The sequence below is a fragment of the Pseudonaja textilis genome, chromosome 7 (genome assembly GCF_049901715.1).
Source record: "Pseudonaja textilis isolate UNSWEBS1 chromosome 7, rPseTex1.2, whole genome shotgun sequence".
In the NCBI taxonomy this organism is placed as follows: domain Eukaryota; kingdom Metazoa; phylum Chordata; class Lepidosauria; order Squamata; family Elapidae; genus Pseudonaja; species Pseudonaja textilis.
The window spans coordinates 39153071-39172920 of NC_141996.1; the positions used below are offsets into that span (position 1 = coordinate 39153071).

A 19850-nucleotide genomic window follows, 5' to 3' on the forward strand; every position below is an offset into this window, starting at 1 on the left:
GCGCAATTGCTATTCTCAGCTTTCGCGAAGCAAAACGTACCGCAGCATTCCCATCGCGCAATACCCCAATCTAACCCAGCGGACTGACACAGTGCGCTTCTATCAACCTGCACAAAAGAAGCAAGCCGGCAGTTTCTTTTTTGGTGAGAATCCACTTTCAGTCTCGATGCAAACTTTGCTCCAATCCGAAGAGGGCAAGGCGGAGTTTCCAAAGTGGGGACGCGCTGCCTGGTGCTCTAGCAACTGATCGAGCGTGGGGGCTCCGTATTACGTATATGATAATAAGGGCGGCAGAGGCGTATTGCGCTTCTCTGCCTCCTTAATGCGGCCGCCGCCGCCGCCGCGGCTCAGAACTTCTTATATAAGTGTTAAAGTGGCCGCCTGCTGAAGATGAACGCATCTTGGCTTCGCAGTCCCATCAAAGCGCCGTTGTCGAGATCACTTGGGAAAAGGTAGCCGTGACCGGGGCGTAGAGCTGCAGCGACCAGCAAGGGCAGGTCCTGCGAGTCAGCATGAGTTGCTCGGATGTGGTGAGGCACCAGGCACAGGCGACGTGTCACCCGTCCCAGGTGAAATTGCCCGCAGCATCCTCCGTGTCTTCCACGAGTCCTTGTCCCTTCTCCACACCGGCGTTCGCGTCGAGCCAACAGGTGAGAGTCTTAACGAGTCAACAGGAAAGCTGTTCTTCTAGTAGTGGGCGGAGAAATGAGAATGACGAAGTCTGCTAGTCCCGTTCTTGGGAGAGGTGGGGTGGATGAACCCAGCAGTGAGAAAAATTTGGTGAAGTGTCGGCTCAAAAATAAAGACTGGACGTTTATCTCTAGAAGGGGCTGGGTTTCTTTGTAGTTTAACCAATGCTGTGTATCACTTAGGAGCTTGATTCATGAGGCTCATTAGGTGAACATACCTGGTTGAACAGAGTGACTGGTTGCTCTGTGTTGAGACCTGTCTTCAGCCACACTCCATATACACAAATATTCTTCCGGTGTTCTCTAATTTAGAAGTAATACTCATCTCTTCAACAAGCAGACTACATATAAAAAGAGCATATGAATCCAGTCAGATGCAGTGCTTGACTCGGTCACTTACTCACAGTTGTATTCATGAACACATGCTTTGACTTACTACTAACACCTTATACATAGCCCTTTCAAACCTTAGTCTGAACATGATCCAAAATGCCCCTACATGGTGAATGGCAGTTTATTTTTTGCCACCCTATGAGTATTTGGGCAGGCTCTGAGCAGTGTAGGTGTAGGTAGGGTGGCTTCAGCCACTCATTTGACAAAGTGTCTGCTCAAACGAGGAGCACTGGACCTTTGTCGCTGGAGGGCTTGGATGATTTGGATATCTAGATGCTGAAACTGAAGAAGAGAGGCTATCAGATGAGCAGACTTAACAAGGAACCTGTAAGAGGGCTGCCTAAGAGGGCAGAAGAAAAGGTGCTGCTATGTTCCGTAACATAGAACTAATATACTGCAAACTGGTAGCACTTCATGTTTAAAGTTATTTCCCACCTGATCAAAATGGAAGTATCAGTATCAGAGGATTGTGGAAGATACATCCAGCTTGCTGTTTTTTCTTCTTTTTTTACCATTTCTGTGCCCAAGGCTGGAGGGTTTCTTGAGTTATCCTCTTCTTGGAATATGAAAACCTTTGTGAAGACAATATTGAGAGCCACTCTGTCCCTTTTCTGAGTCACCTGATATCTGTTCAAAGTTCTGCTATTATCTTAGAAGTAGGAATGTACGGACTTGGAAGAGTAAGCCTGCTTGCATAAATTGCTAAAAAGAAGGGATGTTGGTGCTGTGAATTCATGAATTCACCATTAATTCTGAATAAAAGCTGAAGGTTGTCCTTAAGGAAGACTATTTTTCTGCATTTATGCCCCAGGTTTGAATATACAGCAAGTCCAGAAACAATTCACATTAAATTCAGTATGGTCTTTTATTTACGGGTACATGTCTTCAGAATAAATGACTAAAATTTTCTTTTGAAGGGTAATGTAATATTGTTTTGTCTAAATTAAAAGTAGGTTCCAAGAAACATTTGAGGTTTGTTATAGTGTACATTTGATCATTATGATGATTGTAGACTCTAAAGCACAATAAGTTATTTTTAAATAGAAAGCCTAGTCAGTTTTGAGTTTTAGTCTTTTATATATGTCACCAGAAATAAAATGTCCCATAGTTTCAGATAGAAAATTGGTTTGTAACAGCAAACATTTTAAAAACTATAGGATGTATTACTGCAAAGACTTTAATCCTTTGCATAAGAGTATTCGATTAACTGAGTTGTAATGCATGGAAATATAGTATCTCAGTAAATGAACACATTTCTGCTAAAAGTGCCATTATATTATGTTGCTTATATTGTTTCTACTGCTTGCTATTTGTTTTTAAGTCAATTGATTGTTCAGGTCAGTATTATAACAGCCATGATACAACAAAATTAAGACTTATATGAATCAAATGTCTGCATATACAGTATATTTACCATGGCAGCAGTTTCAGTAGATATGTTTTATTAAATACAATTTCACTGACTTCTTTGCTAAATATGTGCAGAGTTATTCGCCAAAATTTAAATAAATGATAGAAAGCCGAACTTTGTTATATATTTGATTATAGTATTGATTTCAAAGAAAAGTGAAAAATATATAAAAACTATATATAAAATTTTATTTTTGAAATTTAGCTTTTACTCTTTGACTTATGAATCTGATGTAACAAAATAAATCAGTACATTCTTATCAGGATGACAGCACTTTTCGACTATGCTGTGCGTGGGTGAAGTGGGACTAATATTGACTTGGCCTCAATATAGTCATCTGAGAATTCACTTTTTTTTTTTTTTGCTTTTACTGCATTCCATGAGGTTTTATCATTATTATGCACACACACACAAAAATGTTTTCTCCATACATGGGAAGTGACCCTTAATACTATCTTGGTTGGAATTCACAAATATGGTCTAAACTTCAATAATTTCTGTTTTATTTTTTCTTTCTTTCTGCTACTGTGAGCAGATTTATCAAAACCAGGCTAATTATTTCAAGCCCACTCTACAGTGTCAGAGCAGTATAAATCTGGAGTTCTCTCCCCTTCAGTTGAATTGTAATTGATTTTTGGATGTAGGTATTCAAGTTTATTTATTGATTTATAATTTAATGTTGTATGACATTAATTTCTACTTTGAACAAACTTTTCTATCAAGAAGCAGATGTTTTTCATATCTAGAAATCTAAACTGCTTTGAAACATTATGATTTATTTTACTGAAATTTTGATTTTGATTTTTATAATAGAATATTGGGGTATCATGTCATAACAGACAATTTTTTTGTAAAAAAAGGGAATATTTTGAAAATTATTGGGTTAAATTTGGCTGATTTTTTCCTAGCATAATTGTCTATTTTATTGGAAAATAATTAAAACTTACTTCCAAGTAATTATGTATAAGATTGAGATTATAATTCTTTTGTTTTCCACATTATTTATTCAGCTTAAATCTGCCTTTTTATGCCATGCACAAAAATACTGCAAAGAATTTGCTTTTGTTAAATATGAAACATCTTAAAGCTGAGTAACACTGAAATAATAAATTATTGGCATTCTTCTTTTCTTCATCAAAATATATGGCCTCTATTTTTCATTTCTGAATACTTACTCCTTTTCACTGAGGGAAGGGATTACTTTTCTCCTCTTTCTCCATCATCTACTGGTCATGACTGCTCACCCAAAGAGTGAAAGAGACATAATAAAAATGTATTTGTTTAGGAGTGAGATAGTATTTTTCACCATTATGAAACATTCAGAAAGACTTGTTTTAATTTTTTTTCTATCACAATCAAATAACCAGATGGGAAATATCAGTGAGATCCTAACAGGCCATGATAGTAACTAATTAGCAAATTTCGTACTATGGAGAATGGGTCATGAATGACAGTTGTAACAAATATATAATGTATATTCATTTTCATAGGTTGACAATCATTAGCTTTTATGATATGTAATTATATATTATTCTATTATTTATCCATTTTTTCTCTCTTAGAATAAAATAGTTGTATACAGTAAGATGCAAGAAACTCTGGAAGTAACACTTTCTAATAAGCAAGAGGAAGAGGAGAAAGATCAGCCTACTGAAATGGAATACCTTAATTCTCGCTGCGTCCTTTTCACCTACTTTCAGGGAGATATTGGCTCAGTGGTGGATGAACACTTTTCAAGAGCTTTAAATCAAGCCAATAACTTCAATTCAGAGGCTGTTCTTTCAAAAACCAAAACAGATTTATGGAGAGGTAAGTTTTAAAAGGAAAACTGAATTGTACATTGTTTTCTTCACATACTGTGATTTCTTTCATCTTACTATATTATTGTTATTTAAAGAACAAAAGCAATACAACACAACACAAAACCATACATCTATCTGCAACCAACATATAAGAGATGCAGCTAGAAAAATTGGGCTAGCTAGCAAAAATATTGCCCTGGCTGGATAGAATCTAAACAGCAGAATGTAAAAACAGCTGGGAATGTTTTAATTATCATTATTAATCAAATCATCTTTTAATGACCCCATAATCCTTGCAAGGTGGAGTTTGGGCAACAGAATGCAGCTGAGTGGTTACTGGCCGGATGCCCTTCCTGTCACCAATGTGGAGTTATATTCAGCAGATATATTCTCATCGTGTCCAAAGAGAAAAATATCTGCTTCTACCCAAGATCGAACTCACAGCCTCCTGAGTGTGAGGTTAGAGCTCTACCTCTAGGCCATTGTACCACTCATCATTATTAAGTTTTAATGTATAGATAAATAACAAGTAAGAGTAATTAAAAATTCAAAACACACAAGAAAGCAATTGAAATGCATATCATATATAGAGAAAATCATTTGCCCAATTTTAAACATATCAGTGTGTGGTCATGTGGAATAACATTGGTCATTATATCAATTAAGTTTAAGTTAACAGACATACAGTGTTGATTCAAAATTGTCATTCTGAACCTCTCTGTTTTTAGGACACTGAAGAGTAGTATCATTTGTAGCACCTCAAACTTTGCAAATAGTTGGAATAATTCTTCCAATAATGATACATTCAAAACATGGGATATGTAATTCAAAATATTCAACTCTGCAAACCCATTTAAACCATCTAAACAAATGTATGGATATGAAATTAACACAGTGACATAAGCCTATATCATAGGAGTTAACATCTTTGCACCCATTTTATACTTCCACTATTACGGGATTGGCAACAAATACTTTTAAAAAGTGAAAACTTTATCTGATTTTTCAATATTCATAAAAGGTAACATTTTACTCAATAATTTTATCTGCAGAAAAACAAACTTTTTTTAAATCTTCAGAGCTCTTAATTTATTAGTGTGTGACCTTCCCATTCTTTATTGTAGAGTTCTTATAAATAATTAATATGTATCTAAAGTTTTACTCTTTAGTTTTTTTATAAAAATATTTTGGAGATTTAAATTTTTTTCCAGACCCAAACCAACATTGAAAATAATTCAGGATTAAGAATTACCTACTGATTTATCTTGATAGAAGAACAAATAAAAAATATTCAATATTCTTCTGTTTTGCAATGGCAGAAAAAAAAGTTATGAAGTGTTTTCCACTTTTAGAAATTTGGACACTAGTATGCCACTAAGTAATTTTCTCAGGTCTTATTAAAGGTAATCACAGTAATAGCACAAATCCAACAATTTGGGTTGATTATGCTTTTTTGTAGCCATGAAAGCCAGCTGGTTGACTTTGAGACGGCATTCTTTCTTAGGCCAACCAGGAGTGGGTTTCTACCGGTTCTGTCCACCTCTATAGAACTGGTAGCTCTGAAGAGCATCAGACATAAAACCAGTTCTATGTCTGCTGATGTTTTTGCCCACCCACCCACCCGGGCTCTTACCTGACCTTTATTTCCTGATTTTTCAATTTCAGCTGCTGTGCAAGGCACAGCTGCAGTTAAAAAAGCAGGAAAAGAGGACTGTTTCAAAGGCTGCTTCTCTGCGCGCAGCGTGCAGGGAAGCACATCATAAATCACCAAATCTCTGAACCGGTAGTTAACCCTGTCGTATCCCATCCCTGAGCCCAACCCTCTTTACAGATTGTTGTGGAAAAATAGATAGGGGACAGGTGTCTTAGGCATGTTTGCTGCTTTGAGTTTTATATATGAAAAGATAGTATAACATTATTAGGTTGGTTGCATAATCAGTCAGATGTTTAGACATCTGGATTTGGCATTTCCAAGGACTCTGGATTGGCAGATGTTGTGGTCTGATAGTATTAAAGGTATTGTCACAGGATGTAAGCTTTTCAAAGTAAAGCTTACATCCTTAGCAATTGATTGATGATGATTTTGCCATTGCCAAGTATTTTCAAACTGTGATCCTATTGCTTTGGGATTGCTTCTGAGATACCTATTACTATCTTTGTTTTCCTTTGCCACAGTTGTTTTACTTCTATGTAAAGAACTTTGTATTTTGTGATTTTTCTCTAGTTCTTTCTTTTATATTCTGCTTATCATTATTTTATATTAGATAGTTCCAATAATATTACTACGCATGTGTCTCCAGACACTAGTAAATTTAAAACCATATAACATATTTTCTTCTAATTATTTTCACTAGTTTAACAGCACATTAAGACCATACAAAGTACAGTGAAGAAATACAACTAAGAAGCAATTTAAGTTTACTTTGGATGGCCAGATCTAAAGAGATAGTAGCATCTTGAATTCATAGATTCATATCATATTCAAGAATTCATATCTTGAATTCATAGAGTATTGTAACTTAATTACCTGAACAAATGATTTATGTGGATTTTCAGAATTTGTGAAAGTATTGTAACTAATTTTATTATTTCTCAGTATATTAATCATTAACATAATGCTACAACAAACAAAAATAAGAACAAACTAAATTAACATATTAAATTGACAGAAATCACATAGTTCCTCTGGGTCGCAAACAGAGGATTAAAACCTCTGTTTCAGAACAATAGATATAATAGAATCCTAAATTAATAATACCTAAAAATCTAACAGGAATCCATACAGACCAGCAACAAAACCACCATCAGGTAAATTTAACCCCCAGGCTTATTGCTGGGGTGCATGTTCAACACACTACTCCATGATTTTCAGTCCAAGGGTGCTTTCTGCTGTAATTCAATCTGTTTGTCACCTTTAAGGTCATAGTTGACTTAGAACAGCATTTTTCAACCCAGCATGTCTGGAGTTTGATGCTAGCTGGGCAATTCTGGAAGATGAAGTTAACATATCTTAAAGTTGCTGTGGTTAGGAACACTGGTATAGACTAAGGATAACTGCAGGACAATCTGACTATGATTATGTTTTGCTGAGTACTGGCAAGGCTGACATGACATGGGTCCTTTCCATTAGGATATATCTAAATAGCAATTGTGCCTTCTCTGTTGAATAACATCCCTATAGAGATCTTTTATAAGGCATCTTGAGACCTCCATTCTTATAAGAAATATAAAAATATTTGTCTCCATAATTTTCAATATTTTTTCATGGTGTTATACAGTTTTTAAAAACTGCCTCCTTGATTCAGAAATCACTAGTTCATCAGATTTTCAATTATTTCACATTCTGTTTTAATAATATGAATTTAATTTTAGATTTAATTTAAAAGGTATAATAGATATAAAGCACTGGTCACTATAAAATGTGCTATGATTATTATATTTATTGGTATACTTTCATGAACATTTAAAAATGTTTATGAACATCCTTAGTTTCTCTACATAATAGCAGTGGTGTTTCTGAGTTCATTTTGAGAGTTTATATCATTTTTGCTTTTTCTCTTAAAAGAAAACACAACAATTGCAAACCAAAGGAGGAGCTTCCCAGCTTCATTTTGGACCAGTTCTTATCAAACTCCACCTCCACAATCTTTAAGTGGGATTCATCGTGATTTTCCCATTACTATACCAAGCACCTTTTCAGTAGCAGATCCTAACAGCTGGCCAGGGCATACGTTGCATCAGACTGCTCCACCTCCTTCATCTAACATGCCAGAGTCTTGGCATTATCCTTTAGCATCTCAGGTGAGCTCTTCATATGGACATATGCATGATATGTACATGCATCACCATCATCCCCATGTACACATGCATCATCATCATCATCCGACTTCACATCTTGACCCACGGTACAGACCTTTGCCAGTGCCCTCAGTTTGTTCAGGCAAGATTCCTCCACCACAGTGTGATGCAATGAAGTCAGATCCTACTACTGTCAGCTGTGCTACCTCGGCTTGGGCAGGAGCCTTCCATGGGACAGTTGATATTGTGCCAACGTTTGGATTTGAAACAGGTAAGCTGGAATTAGCCTGTGGGTATCTATACATATTTCAGAAAAGTATGACTTATAGCTCTTAAAATATTGTATTTATATTCTTCCTTATTTTCCAGAGTTCAATATGGTATACTTAGTTTTTCCTATTTTATCTTCATAAAACTCTAAGACAGGTTAGAAATATTAATTGGTTTAAGGTCACCATGAGCCTTTATGGTTGACTTTCATAGTCCAAGTTTAACTTTTTTCTTTATTAGAATAAGCAATTGTAATAAATTTTGTTCTTAATCTTGTTCAAGAATAGGATGGTTTAAATTCACATACTGTAGACCTGAATGATTTTTTTTAATTCAATGATATGTCAACCTTTTCCGTAATAAATCAACACACACTATAAATTTTACTCAATTTTTTAAAATATAATTATGTATTTATATTTGTAAGTAGGAGGGTTTTTTTTTGCTAAAACTGAATTGCTTTTTCTGACTTTTGGTTTTAAGTTTGGAAACTTCATAATCTTTAGTCATTAATTCAGTTGAAAACTGATTTCAGACTTGATATTGCCATAATTTTCCAGAATGTTAAGTTACAATTTCAGCTACAATTAATTGCCTTGTAATTATACAAACCAAATTCCATTGCGACAACTCAATATTTGGAGTACATATTACATTAATATCAGAGGTGGTATTCAGCAGGTTCTGACCAGTTCTGGAGAACTGGTAGCGGAAATTTTGAGTAGTTCAGAGAACTGGCAAATACCACCTCTGACTGGAGATTTTACAGTATCCTTCCCTGCCATGCCCACCAAGCCAAGCCCACAGAACCAGTAGTTAAAAAAAAAATGAATCCCACCACTGATTAATATGTTTTCTGCATTTGTGAAAATGTCAAATTGTTACACTAAACTACAAGCTTAGTTCTTGCAATAAAAACAGATAACATTATTGTTAGGCTTATTTTGAATCAGTCACTTAAAACAACTTCTTAAATTTACAACTTATAAGAATGCTGATTTCAGATATTGTCATTCAGCAGATTTGACTGCATTATTGATATTGAAATATAAAATTTGAGGCAAACTCCTGTTTGAAGTGTTGATCTGCAAACTCATTCAAAGCTTTTCAAAATGTCCTGTGACATTAATCCTGCAAATATTTTTTCAATGCATTTTAACATGATTATTAAATCAATCATCAACATTTGTAAACTATTGTTCATGCTTTGTGTTATGAACAAATAAGTAATTATCACTTGTCAGACAAGCCATGAATTAAAACATGCATGGTGTTATGTCATCTATATACCAAGCCTGTGTTGTTAGAAAGTTGGAATAACTCTAATGAGTTGGCTTGTCTAGTTATTGGCATTTTTTTACACAGAAACTGAAATTTTCAGAACTCTACTGCATTTGCCCAATTTGTTATTAACTATTAATATAAATATGATATGATATGATTTGATATTAAACTATTCCTGTGCTGTGTTATATAGCAGATGATACAGGATAGTTCATTGGCCTTATTGTGGAACTTATACATTCTGCTTGTGACTGGCATAACTAATTTCTGAAAAAATATGAATTATCACTTACTGAATTGTGAAAAATTTAGCATAGGCATGTATTTCCTTTCCCTTCCCTTCCTTCCTCTCCCATCTTGTTACCTACATATTACTGGATAATAGATCACGAAGTTTCGGTCTATAGAAACTATGGCATGTTTAAAGAAGGTAATGTATGTTTGGTTTTGCGCTCAAAATGAAACAGCTATCTTCATTTGAGATGACTCCATTAAAGAAATGAGAGAAAACCTGTATATTCAATACAGGTTTATAAAGTCCTTACCAAATAGCAGCATTTAGGAAAAACATAATGATGACTGTTTTGATGAATATGTGTCATAGTTCATTTTTTTGTGTATAAATCCATAGGTTTATTTGGCACTATTGTAAGCAAATCTTTTTATGCATTAAACATCATTGGACATAGGCTCATTTACTTCAAGATTTCTATGTGTTGTGTCAGGAAAACGTTAGATACATTCTGTCTCTTTAAATTGTTTTCCTTTTTTAAATGTTTGAAATAGAACACAGGATCAAGCAAAATAATTATCTGAGGGAAGGGAAAAGACAAGTAATAATTTGGATGTATTTTAACTGCATCTGACTTTCTCTCTCTCTTTTTTTCTGTACTAATAGCTACAAACTAGCAGGGTTTATTTTCACATTTGCATTTATATAATGGCACAGTCAGTTGCTTGATACTTGCAGCCTCAAGAAATTAATAAAAAACAGCACACAATTATATATTTAAAAAGCCTGGATAATTTTATGGCCATTAATAATGTTTCTAGCTATAGTGATGAAACAATAATAATTATGTTTCATATTTTGAGCTGTTATAATGTCATCATCTGCCAAGACAAGCAGATTACTCTTTATAGAACCTACTTTTTGCAAGGTATAGTATATTTTTAGTAGATTTGATTTTTCAATGAAATTTGTTTTGATTAACACATAGAAGGAAAAATGCCTCAAATATTATACCATCTATTTTTATTTTTATTTTCCTTTGTCCAGACTATCACTCAGCCCACAAAAAAAATATTTCTTTTTTTTTAAAGCCCTAATTTTAAAGGAAAAGTTAAAAACAAAACAGAAAATGCAAACTTGTTATTTCATGGAGAAAAGAAAATTGGAAGGGCAGAAGGTCATCACATTAGCTAGGTGTACTCTCACATATAATAACTTTAATATAGCCATAATGTATACTTTAAAAAAAATGAAACACTAATAATGCAGTGTAGAGAGTTATGTTTTTGTGTGTTCCCCCAGCTATCAAGGTGGTTAAAGAATCAATTAAGTAGAATCAATTAAGTAGAAAGAACAGGCTCCTTTTCCATTCCAAGAGAGTAGCATTACTGAGATTGATAATGTCAAGTTCATGATTTCAGACCCAAACTTGTGACTTCTTAGTCTAAGAACAGAATTAATTAAAGCGTTAGAGCTAAATGCAGTTTCTTATGCTACCCTGTTTCTCCAACAATATGGCCTCCCACAATAGGAAGTCCCAGCATGTTTTATAGGCATGAAATGAAATTAGCCCCTCCCCCAAATTAAGGTCTACATTAAAACATGCGAAATGGTGGGAATGGTGGGGGGGGGCTTGCCATTAGGAAGTACTTTTGTTGCAAGCCCAGATATGGTGCTGCCTGTGTTGACCCCGTTATGAAGTGCCCCACCAACGCCAAGGTCAACATCCAAGCCGTCGCCGCCCACCCGAAGATGCAAGGAGGGGGGAATTAAGTCACCCCCGAAAAGATGGCCTAGCCATTTTTTGGGGGCTCAAAAAAAAATAACACCCAGCCTTATTATATGAGAAACCCGGTAGTATGCATGTAACTTATTTTGCATGGTGTGCCAAATCTTGTTTTAGTTTAGTTTACGTTATTGTTATTGCACCTCGTGCAACAAAAATAAATGCCATCTTCAGTGTGCATTATAACAATAAAAATAAATCACAAACACACATCCTTCACATTCTGTACAATTGAGTAGAAAACTGATATTGCATTCATATTGCATTATACAGTAGATTAGAACTTGGGTTATGGCACCTTTGTTATAGCAGCAGAACCTGGATAATGGCACAAAAAAGCTAAATGTATATAGCAAAGTATATGATAAATATGACTTTTAAAAAAGGATAAGTTGAGATCTTGCCTATAGGAAAATTAAAATATTCTAAAAGTTTTTTTTAAAGGAAAGATGCTGTGAGACTTTAGTGGGCAGATACAGTATAGAGAGGTATAAGAGAAAGGCTGTTTGGGTTAGAAAATTGGAAGGATTAGAATACCTAGATCTGAGTGCATGGTTTCTCAAAAAACATCTTGCTTTAAGAATTCCTTAATTCCTGTACTGCTTTACATTCCTACCATTAACCTGGCATTTAATAAATTTGATTCTCACATGTATATAACATTAATAGTGTGTCTTTATTCTTTTTTTTTTTTTGAGGGGGAATGTCCATTTGTTTATATACAGCAGCTTACGGTATATGCATGCCTTAAAAATGATGTTGCATAATGAAGAACAGTCTCCATTACATATTTGGCTTTGAAACAGTGTTAGTGATGCCTGTTTTATTTTAGTCAATAATGGATATATTTGACCTGATAAAATCATTTCATGAGTAAGCTGGAAAGAAGTTACACACATTCTTTTTCCACCTTGTAGAATCTTTTCAAATGAGGAGCAGGCTTGTTGAGATGTGAATATATGGCAGTAGATGATGTGGGAATAACAGTTTGTTCATTTGTTACATTTATGCTCTGTGTTTCTTCTTAAGGCACCATACATGGCTTGTGTTCCATTTTTTATTGGTAAGAGTCCTGTGAGTAAGATCAGATGGAGAAAATATAATTGGCTTAAGGTCATTCTGAATCTATTTACTTTTTGCACTTCTATGATTTATTGTTAAAAAGTCATCTCATCCATTGCTGTTTCTCTCCATTAATAAAATGGCATGGAGTCTTCTTTCTGCAAGGAGAATTCAACAATCAATTCACCCAAACTATTGCTTGCATTATTATGTCATTGCACCAACCCCTCATCATTACCCAACTTTGTTGACAATTTTCAAACATAAAAAGGTAATAAATGAGATATCATTCCTTTTCTTTTCTGTTCAAATGTGTTGAATGTTTGAGGATTGGAGCTAAACTAAGAATAGCGAAGGGTGAAGAATCATGTTAGAATCCGTATATTAGAATAATTTGAAAGCACAATTGCAATAGTTTGCATTGTAGTTACAAAGGAGTATATATTATTTACACCATGTGTGTGTCTATGTGTGTGTGTGTGTGTGTGTGTGTGTGTGTGTGCTTTTTTTGTTAAAATTCATATTTTGTTTTTCACATCTTAACTTAACCTGGGGTAATATTGAAAAAAATGAAGACAAGATGAACCTGCTGGAAACACATTAGTTTTATAATTATTTTGTTATGTTAAAGAACATTTGAGGAGGCATATTTCACTGGTTATGGTACATCTGGTAGCTTTATATGGTGTTGAGTGCTGGCCAACCACAGAATCCTATATACATGCAATGAAGATGTGCATGCTCCATTGGTCATTAGATGTTCCTCTTCATGATCATATCAGCAGTGACAATATGGCAGCAAATGGGCATTGCATCAATATTTTTGAAAAAATGCAGAAGAGAGGCCTACAGTGATATGGCCATGTTTAAAAAATGGCAAGACGACTAAGCAAATCAGTGCCCTTTGCATGTGCAATCAACATGTCACCTTTTTGACAGTTCCCCCCACATCCTCCCATTCAGATTCCCCTAATCACAAATCAGGGTATGTCATTATAAAAAATACAGATCCATCTGTTCACTTCATACAAATTTAATCAATATAAGTTTGCTGTTCTAGAAAGAGGCTGTTTCATTATTTCCAGGGGTGGGATTCAATTTTTTTAACAACCAGTTCTGTGGGCGTGGCTTATTTGGTGGATGTGGCTTGGTGGTCATGTTATTGGCTGCGTATGGCCAACTCAATATCACTCATATCGAGGCATGCATTGCCTCGCCTGGCCTCTCATGATTGTGGGGATGCTGCAACAGTTGTAAATGTGAAAAATGGTCATAAGTCACTTTTTTCAGTGCCATTGTAACTTTGAATGGTCACTCCACACAAGCAAAGTACCAGCAAAGGAGGGGAAAAAACTTCCAGAGACAGGAAGTCTAGCCCTGCCAAGAACCCTTATAAAAATGGTTAATGGAGGGGCAGTTTCTGTAAACAACACCAGAATGTTTCCTTCCTGCCTTCCTTATAGGATTAGGCCAGTAATTTCTTGTAACAACCGGTTCTCTGAACTGCTTAGGATGTTAACAACCGGTTCTGGTGAATAGGTGAGAACTGGTAGAATCCAACCCCTGATTATTTCTATTTTGTGTCACTTGACTTAAAGTTTGTCCAGGCTATTAAAACAATGTTTTCTCTAAGCTGATGGTACTGCTTTCCTTGAGTTAAAGCACATTAAGGGGTGATAACTCGCATATATCACATGATGTTTCTCTGCCTGTAAAAATATAATCCTACTCAGAAGTAGTCACACAACATTTACTCACATGCTTTGTAGTTAGTTACTCACAAGATCTAGTGTTTCAGAGTTTATTATTCTATGCATTGTTCTTATCCAAACTTTTCTTTGCTTGAGTTGATTCACATGTTTGTGATAATTAGCATATTCTAAGGAGTACTGGAAGTAACAGAAAAAATAGATGTAATGAAGTGATGTCACTGAAGGGCTTGTAGTTGAAATCATTTGCCTCTTGGGGTACCAGTTCTGGGAGACATTAAAAAGCTTCATTAATGTTTAACATGCGTATTTCAGTCCTTTTTTCTTGCCACAGTCCTTTTTCCCCCTCACTCATTGATATTTGAACATAGATCTTTTTGAATATTCATATTTTTATTGGATTCTACTAATATAGTTGAAATATTAATTTATATTTCTAGTCAATGTATGTATGATATGCCATATGCTAAATAAATAGTCCTGAAAATAAGGCAAGGTTACATGCTGTTATTGACACTCTTTGCATCTTTGGTTATAGAGGTAGATTTAAATATTACATAAAGTCTGGATGATGCTTGGGTGCTTGGTAGCAATGCTGCCAAGAATTTTATGGACTACAGGAGGCCCTCCCAAACCCCAGTCCGTGGACCAGCACTGGGCTGCGGCATGGCAGAAATTGGGTCACACAAACAAACAAAGCTCTATCTGCAGGATGCAAGCAGCATCAAAATCATGCCCTCTCTGGTCCTCAGAAAAACTTCTCTTCATGGAACAGATCCCTTGTGTCCAAAAGTTGGGGGCTGCTGTACTACAGTAAGATTGAGGGTCTTGTATTTACCATCATTCTATATTCTAGCTGAGTAATATCAGAAATGGAGTTTTGGAGAAGGCAACTCCCGGACATGGGCCTTTGAAACCTACATTGTCTATACAGGAGGAACATTGACACCCTCATTTCACCATGTATGAATTAACTTTTAGCTCTTCTGTGTAGATGCTTTGTCATTTAAATAGTTATTAGAATTTGAATACTATATACAGAAATATGTAGCTCAATGAAAATGCATTTCCTATACCCCAATTCCAACCATTCAACTAAAAGCATTCTTTTATGCATTTACAAGAAAAATCTTTACTTATATCTATCTACCCAACAATATTCTTAAATATCCTTCATCCTTAAAAGAATGAAAATGGAAACTAATATCCACTCATTAGCATCATTCATAGTCCCAAGAAAGGCATCTCCATTTATTCAAGAGACAGAAGACCAAATATAATTCTAAATGCCTATATGTAGTTTCCTTGATGTTGAAGAATTGTAAAAGTATATTCAGTCAATATATTAAAATACTGTATATTGAAATGATTCAACAGTAAGTAATTTCAGGAATGTTGCCATCCCCCCCCCACCCTTGACTGTTGAAATTTCAGCATTATCCTTAATTTTAGTTTGATTTGAGATAGAGACCAATAACAGTCTCATCTTTTTCAATTTCCTTGTATTAAACTTTTCTAACACTTTTGTTTGTAGATTCATCGGTCTGGTAAAAAAAAATTCTGAACTAATTGTTTTCAGTCAATTAGGTTTTGGTTTTCATATTGATCCAGGATTGCTTTTATTTTTAGCAGCTGTAAGACTGAAAAAAATAATAATGGAACAAGCAAGGTGCAATAGGGAGTGTCTTGAAAGTCAAGCATAGTTTCTCATGGTATATCCTGTATGTTTTTTTGGTCACACTGTTATTTCAAGACTTTTTGAAGACTTCTTAAACTACACAATTTCATCAAAACTACATATTAGGTTTATTTATTTATTTAACCTATGGCATCTACAGAGGTCATGCAATCACTGATATGCAAATTTAGTTTAAATAAAGCATCAGCAAATACACACACACACACACACACACACACACACACACACACATATTCTGGAAATAAAGCTAGGTGCATCTTATGGTCTGGAGTAGCTTATAGCACAAAAAATATGGTATTTGGGGCGAGTGCTCTGTATTCACTGGTTTGAATGACATGCTAAACTGTAGTTAATGATATGAACCAAGATGCTGTTCACTGTTCTTTGTTCACATCAATCAACTATGAGATCTTCAAGTATTTTGCTTATTTATTTTATATAAGTCATAATTATGACTAAAGCAACAAACCTTAAAATATGGCTAAGATTAACCCATTATAGGTTTTGAGTTTAATACTGTTATTCTAAGTACAAAATCAGAAAAGCTGCTAATCCCTTTGCAAGGTTGCCAGGAAATTGAGTGAAGAGACCACAACAATTTAAGATTCACTGTGTCTTATTCCTATCATGCTAAATGGTGGTATCTTATAATTTCTGAAAAGCACCAACATCTTTTAGGCACTTATTGAATTTTATAAAGAGAGGTAAAGTTCATGCCAAAGGATTTTGGTAACTATATCAAATTTTTTAAAATCACCCCAATTTTTCCTGGAAGACTGAAGACTGAAGACTCTCTTTGCGTGTGTGTGTGTGTATGTTTGTATAATGTCTAGAAAATGTATTACATTTTCCATTGATGCATCCTTTCCTTTTTCTTTTGAAGCAGGCACCCAACATCAGGACAAAACTAAGGCGGCTTTATGGTTTTGAAGTACAAATGGAACTTGTAAAGAATCAACATTAAGAGTTCCTATCCTTGAGAAAGGGATATGGTACACCTTTTCCATCTGTCTCTCTCCTCTCTGCATCTTCACAGCACCACTAGACATTTTGCTAAGCAGATGCTGAGCCTACTGTATCATATGACTGATCCTTTATACCCAGCTGCCTATTTGTCAATCTCAGGATTGTTAAGTAGAAATGAGATGAAAAGACAACAGCTATTCATCATCCATCATTTGTCACCTGAATCTGCAACAGCATTTCTGATATCCATCTTTTTATGCCGCTAAATAAGCATTTGGTGTGGTTGTATTGGCATCTAATATTAATGCACAATCAGGTGAGGACATAACTGAAACTAATTGTTAAATTTTGGGAATGCATTTTGGTAGCTATTTGTGAATCCTTTTTGAGGAAATACAGAAAGTTTACATAAATATTTACAGGATATTTTAGAACAGATTGTTTTTTTAAAGTTAAATAATGTTAAAGTTCTGTTTAAAGAACTTGTCTGCAGAGGTGCACTGTCAGATGTTTTAAATGCCTACTTTTAGTTGTTTGTGGAACTTTATTGTTATTTGCTCAAATATCTTGTAATTGTTCACTGTTCGCTATATAGATTGTCCTACATAGATAACAAATTCTTGAATGTGTTTTACCTTCTTCTGAACAATCACTTACATATAAAATAGTTTTAATAGCTGCAGCATCAAAAACATGAGCGTAAGCTTTACTGCTTTTAATGAAAACTTTGAGATATGGACAATTTGTTTCAAAATGTAATCGGATACAGAGCTTTTGACTGAAAATCTAACTGCAAAGGAAGCTTTGGTCTTAAGTTTACACTGACATTAATGCCATTCTTACTGTTGAGCACAAAATACCTAATATTAGCCTAATTTCTTTCAGCTTCAATCTTAATTAAAATACCTGATTGGGTGCTTTAGAAGCCACTTTATATTGCACTTGTACGTGTCTCTTTTTCCCCCTCATTGCAAACTATTTGGAAGTTTCCTACTTATACCAGCCTTGAAATCCATGATTAGGAAGTACTTTAAGCAATCTATGTAGCATATACAGTAGACTGGAAAGTATGAGGTGATGCTACAAAGAGATTTGGTACAAGTACAGTTTTGAAATTTTAAACAAAACTCATCTAGAGAAAGTCTGGCTTTGCTGTTGCTAATAGCTGACACTGACTTGATTAGACATGAGTTATGAATGTAGTAGAGCCTGCCAATTACATTTGTAAACCAAATGTTAACTGAATTATGTTAAATTAAATGGATTTGTTAATTGAGATCATTAAGTGCACATGATGTATCTCATGAGGGGAAGACAATGGGTGACCTAGTGCTGGACCACTCAAGGCCTCCTTCAACCCACTGAGATATCTCATGCTTTCCCCCCACCCTGCCCCACCGGGTGTCCACATATGCTGGGCCTGTTTCCTTCCAGATTCCAATTGTTCCCCCCTACCCATGCCTGATTGCTCACTGACTTTTCAAAGATCACCAGAGTTCCAGACCAACAGCCATCTTTAGTCAGATACTGGTGAAGCTGTAAGAATGTGAGAACTAAAGAAAACAGTTTTGTCAGCCCTGTGAGCCCAATGAAACAAATAAGCACTGTATTGGCTGCCACTGCTGCCTTTATGCCCCAATTCCTGAAGCCACTCATTCAAACCAGCCATCCAGCAGCAAGCAGGCCAGGACCAAACAAAGTCTGCATGGCAGTAAAGCAGTGGGGGCATTGGCCTCATGGTGTAAAGCCATGGGGCAGGATGGGGAGTTAAATAGTCAGTGGGCATGTTGCGGTGTCTCTGTGGTCAGTCATAAGGATGAATGACCAATGAAACATACGTTACTTGATAACCAGGTTGTAAGTACTTTTTTGGGGGGGTGTCATAATTTTGAACCATAACTAAGTAAAATTGTAATACCTCGAAGAATACCTGTATTTAATAACCCAATCAACATTCTGTTGAACCAACTGTTTTAGTTGAATATGAAACAGACATTAATTAATAATTTTAGTAAAATCAGAGAGAATAACAATAATAAATATGGTAAACTTATCATCAAAATATTAAACACCAGTATTTAGTGAAATTTATTAAAATTGTGGTTTGATTTGTCCAAAGTTATATTTTAACTAATTAGGGATATTTCTAATGGAAATCATAGAATGGGTTTTGTTTCAACAGGTAACCACAATGGAAAATGGCTTTTGTGATCTGGATTTGGTTTCTATTTGTGCAAACTTTATATATTTACAAAAAGCTCATTACTATTAAGTACTGGAATAAAGCTGTTCTTTTTTCATAAGCATTTTCCCTTTGCAGTCTATTGAATGTCTTTTCTACCACTCTTCAGAACTGTTTTTTTTATCCTGAATATAATGTATTGATTTCTAGTTCATCCAAAGATTTCAAATGTTCTAAAATTGCATGTTCTCTTTCCTTCAGTGTAAAGCTTTGATCTACTGAAGTTGTTTAAAGTTTCCCATGCTCAGAGCCATATGTACCTTTAAAAAAAAGGCAGGAAATGTGTCAATGTCTGGAAAGGGTAAGGAAGGAGAAAGAACTATGTAAGAGTAGAAAGAAGCAAAAAGCCAGGAAGAGCTAAAGGTGTACAAACCAAGTGGAGGTGTGCAAATATAGGTGTAGAAAACTACAGAGATTGTCTTGTCTGTAAGACCCTGAATCACAGCAGTATCATAACCATCAATTTATAATAAATAGAAGTGAACACAATTATTCAAAAGTGATTTC

The 19850-nt window shown here is 35.0% G+C and overlaps 1 protein-coding gene across 2 annotated transcripts; it reads left to right on the plus strand.

The window, feature by feature from the left end:
• The first annotated feature begins 248 nt into the window (after positions 1-248).
• VGLL3 (vestigial like family member 3) lies at positions 249-19407 on the plus strand. 2 transcript variants are annotated; one of them, XM_087937492.1, is made up of 5 exons: positions 511-650; positions 3029-3133; positions 4056-4302; positions 7861-8364; positions 17019-19407. In XM_087937492.1, the coding sequence occupies exons 3-5, from the start codon at positions 4080-4082 to the stop codon at positions 17063-17065; spliced, it is 774 nt and encodes a 257-aa protein (XP_087793618.1). In that variant the 5' UTR covers positions 511-650; positions 3029-3133; positions 4056-4079; the 3' UTR covers positions 17066-19407. The 2 variants fall into 2 exon arrangements, with proteins under 2 accessions (XP_026556461.2, XP_087793618.1); XM_026700676.2 differs by lacking the exon at positions 3029-3133 and having other exon boundaries at positions 249-650.
• The last annotated feature ends 443 nt before the right edge of the window (positions 19408-19850 follow it).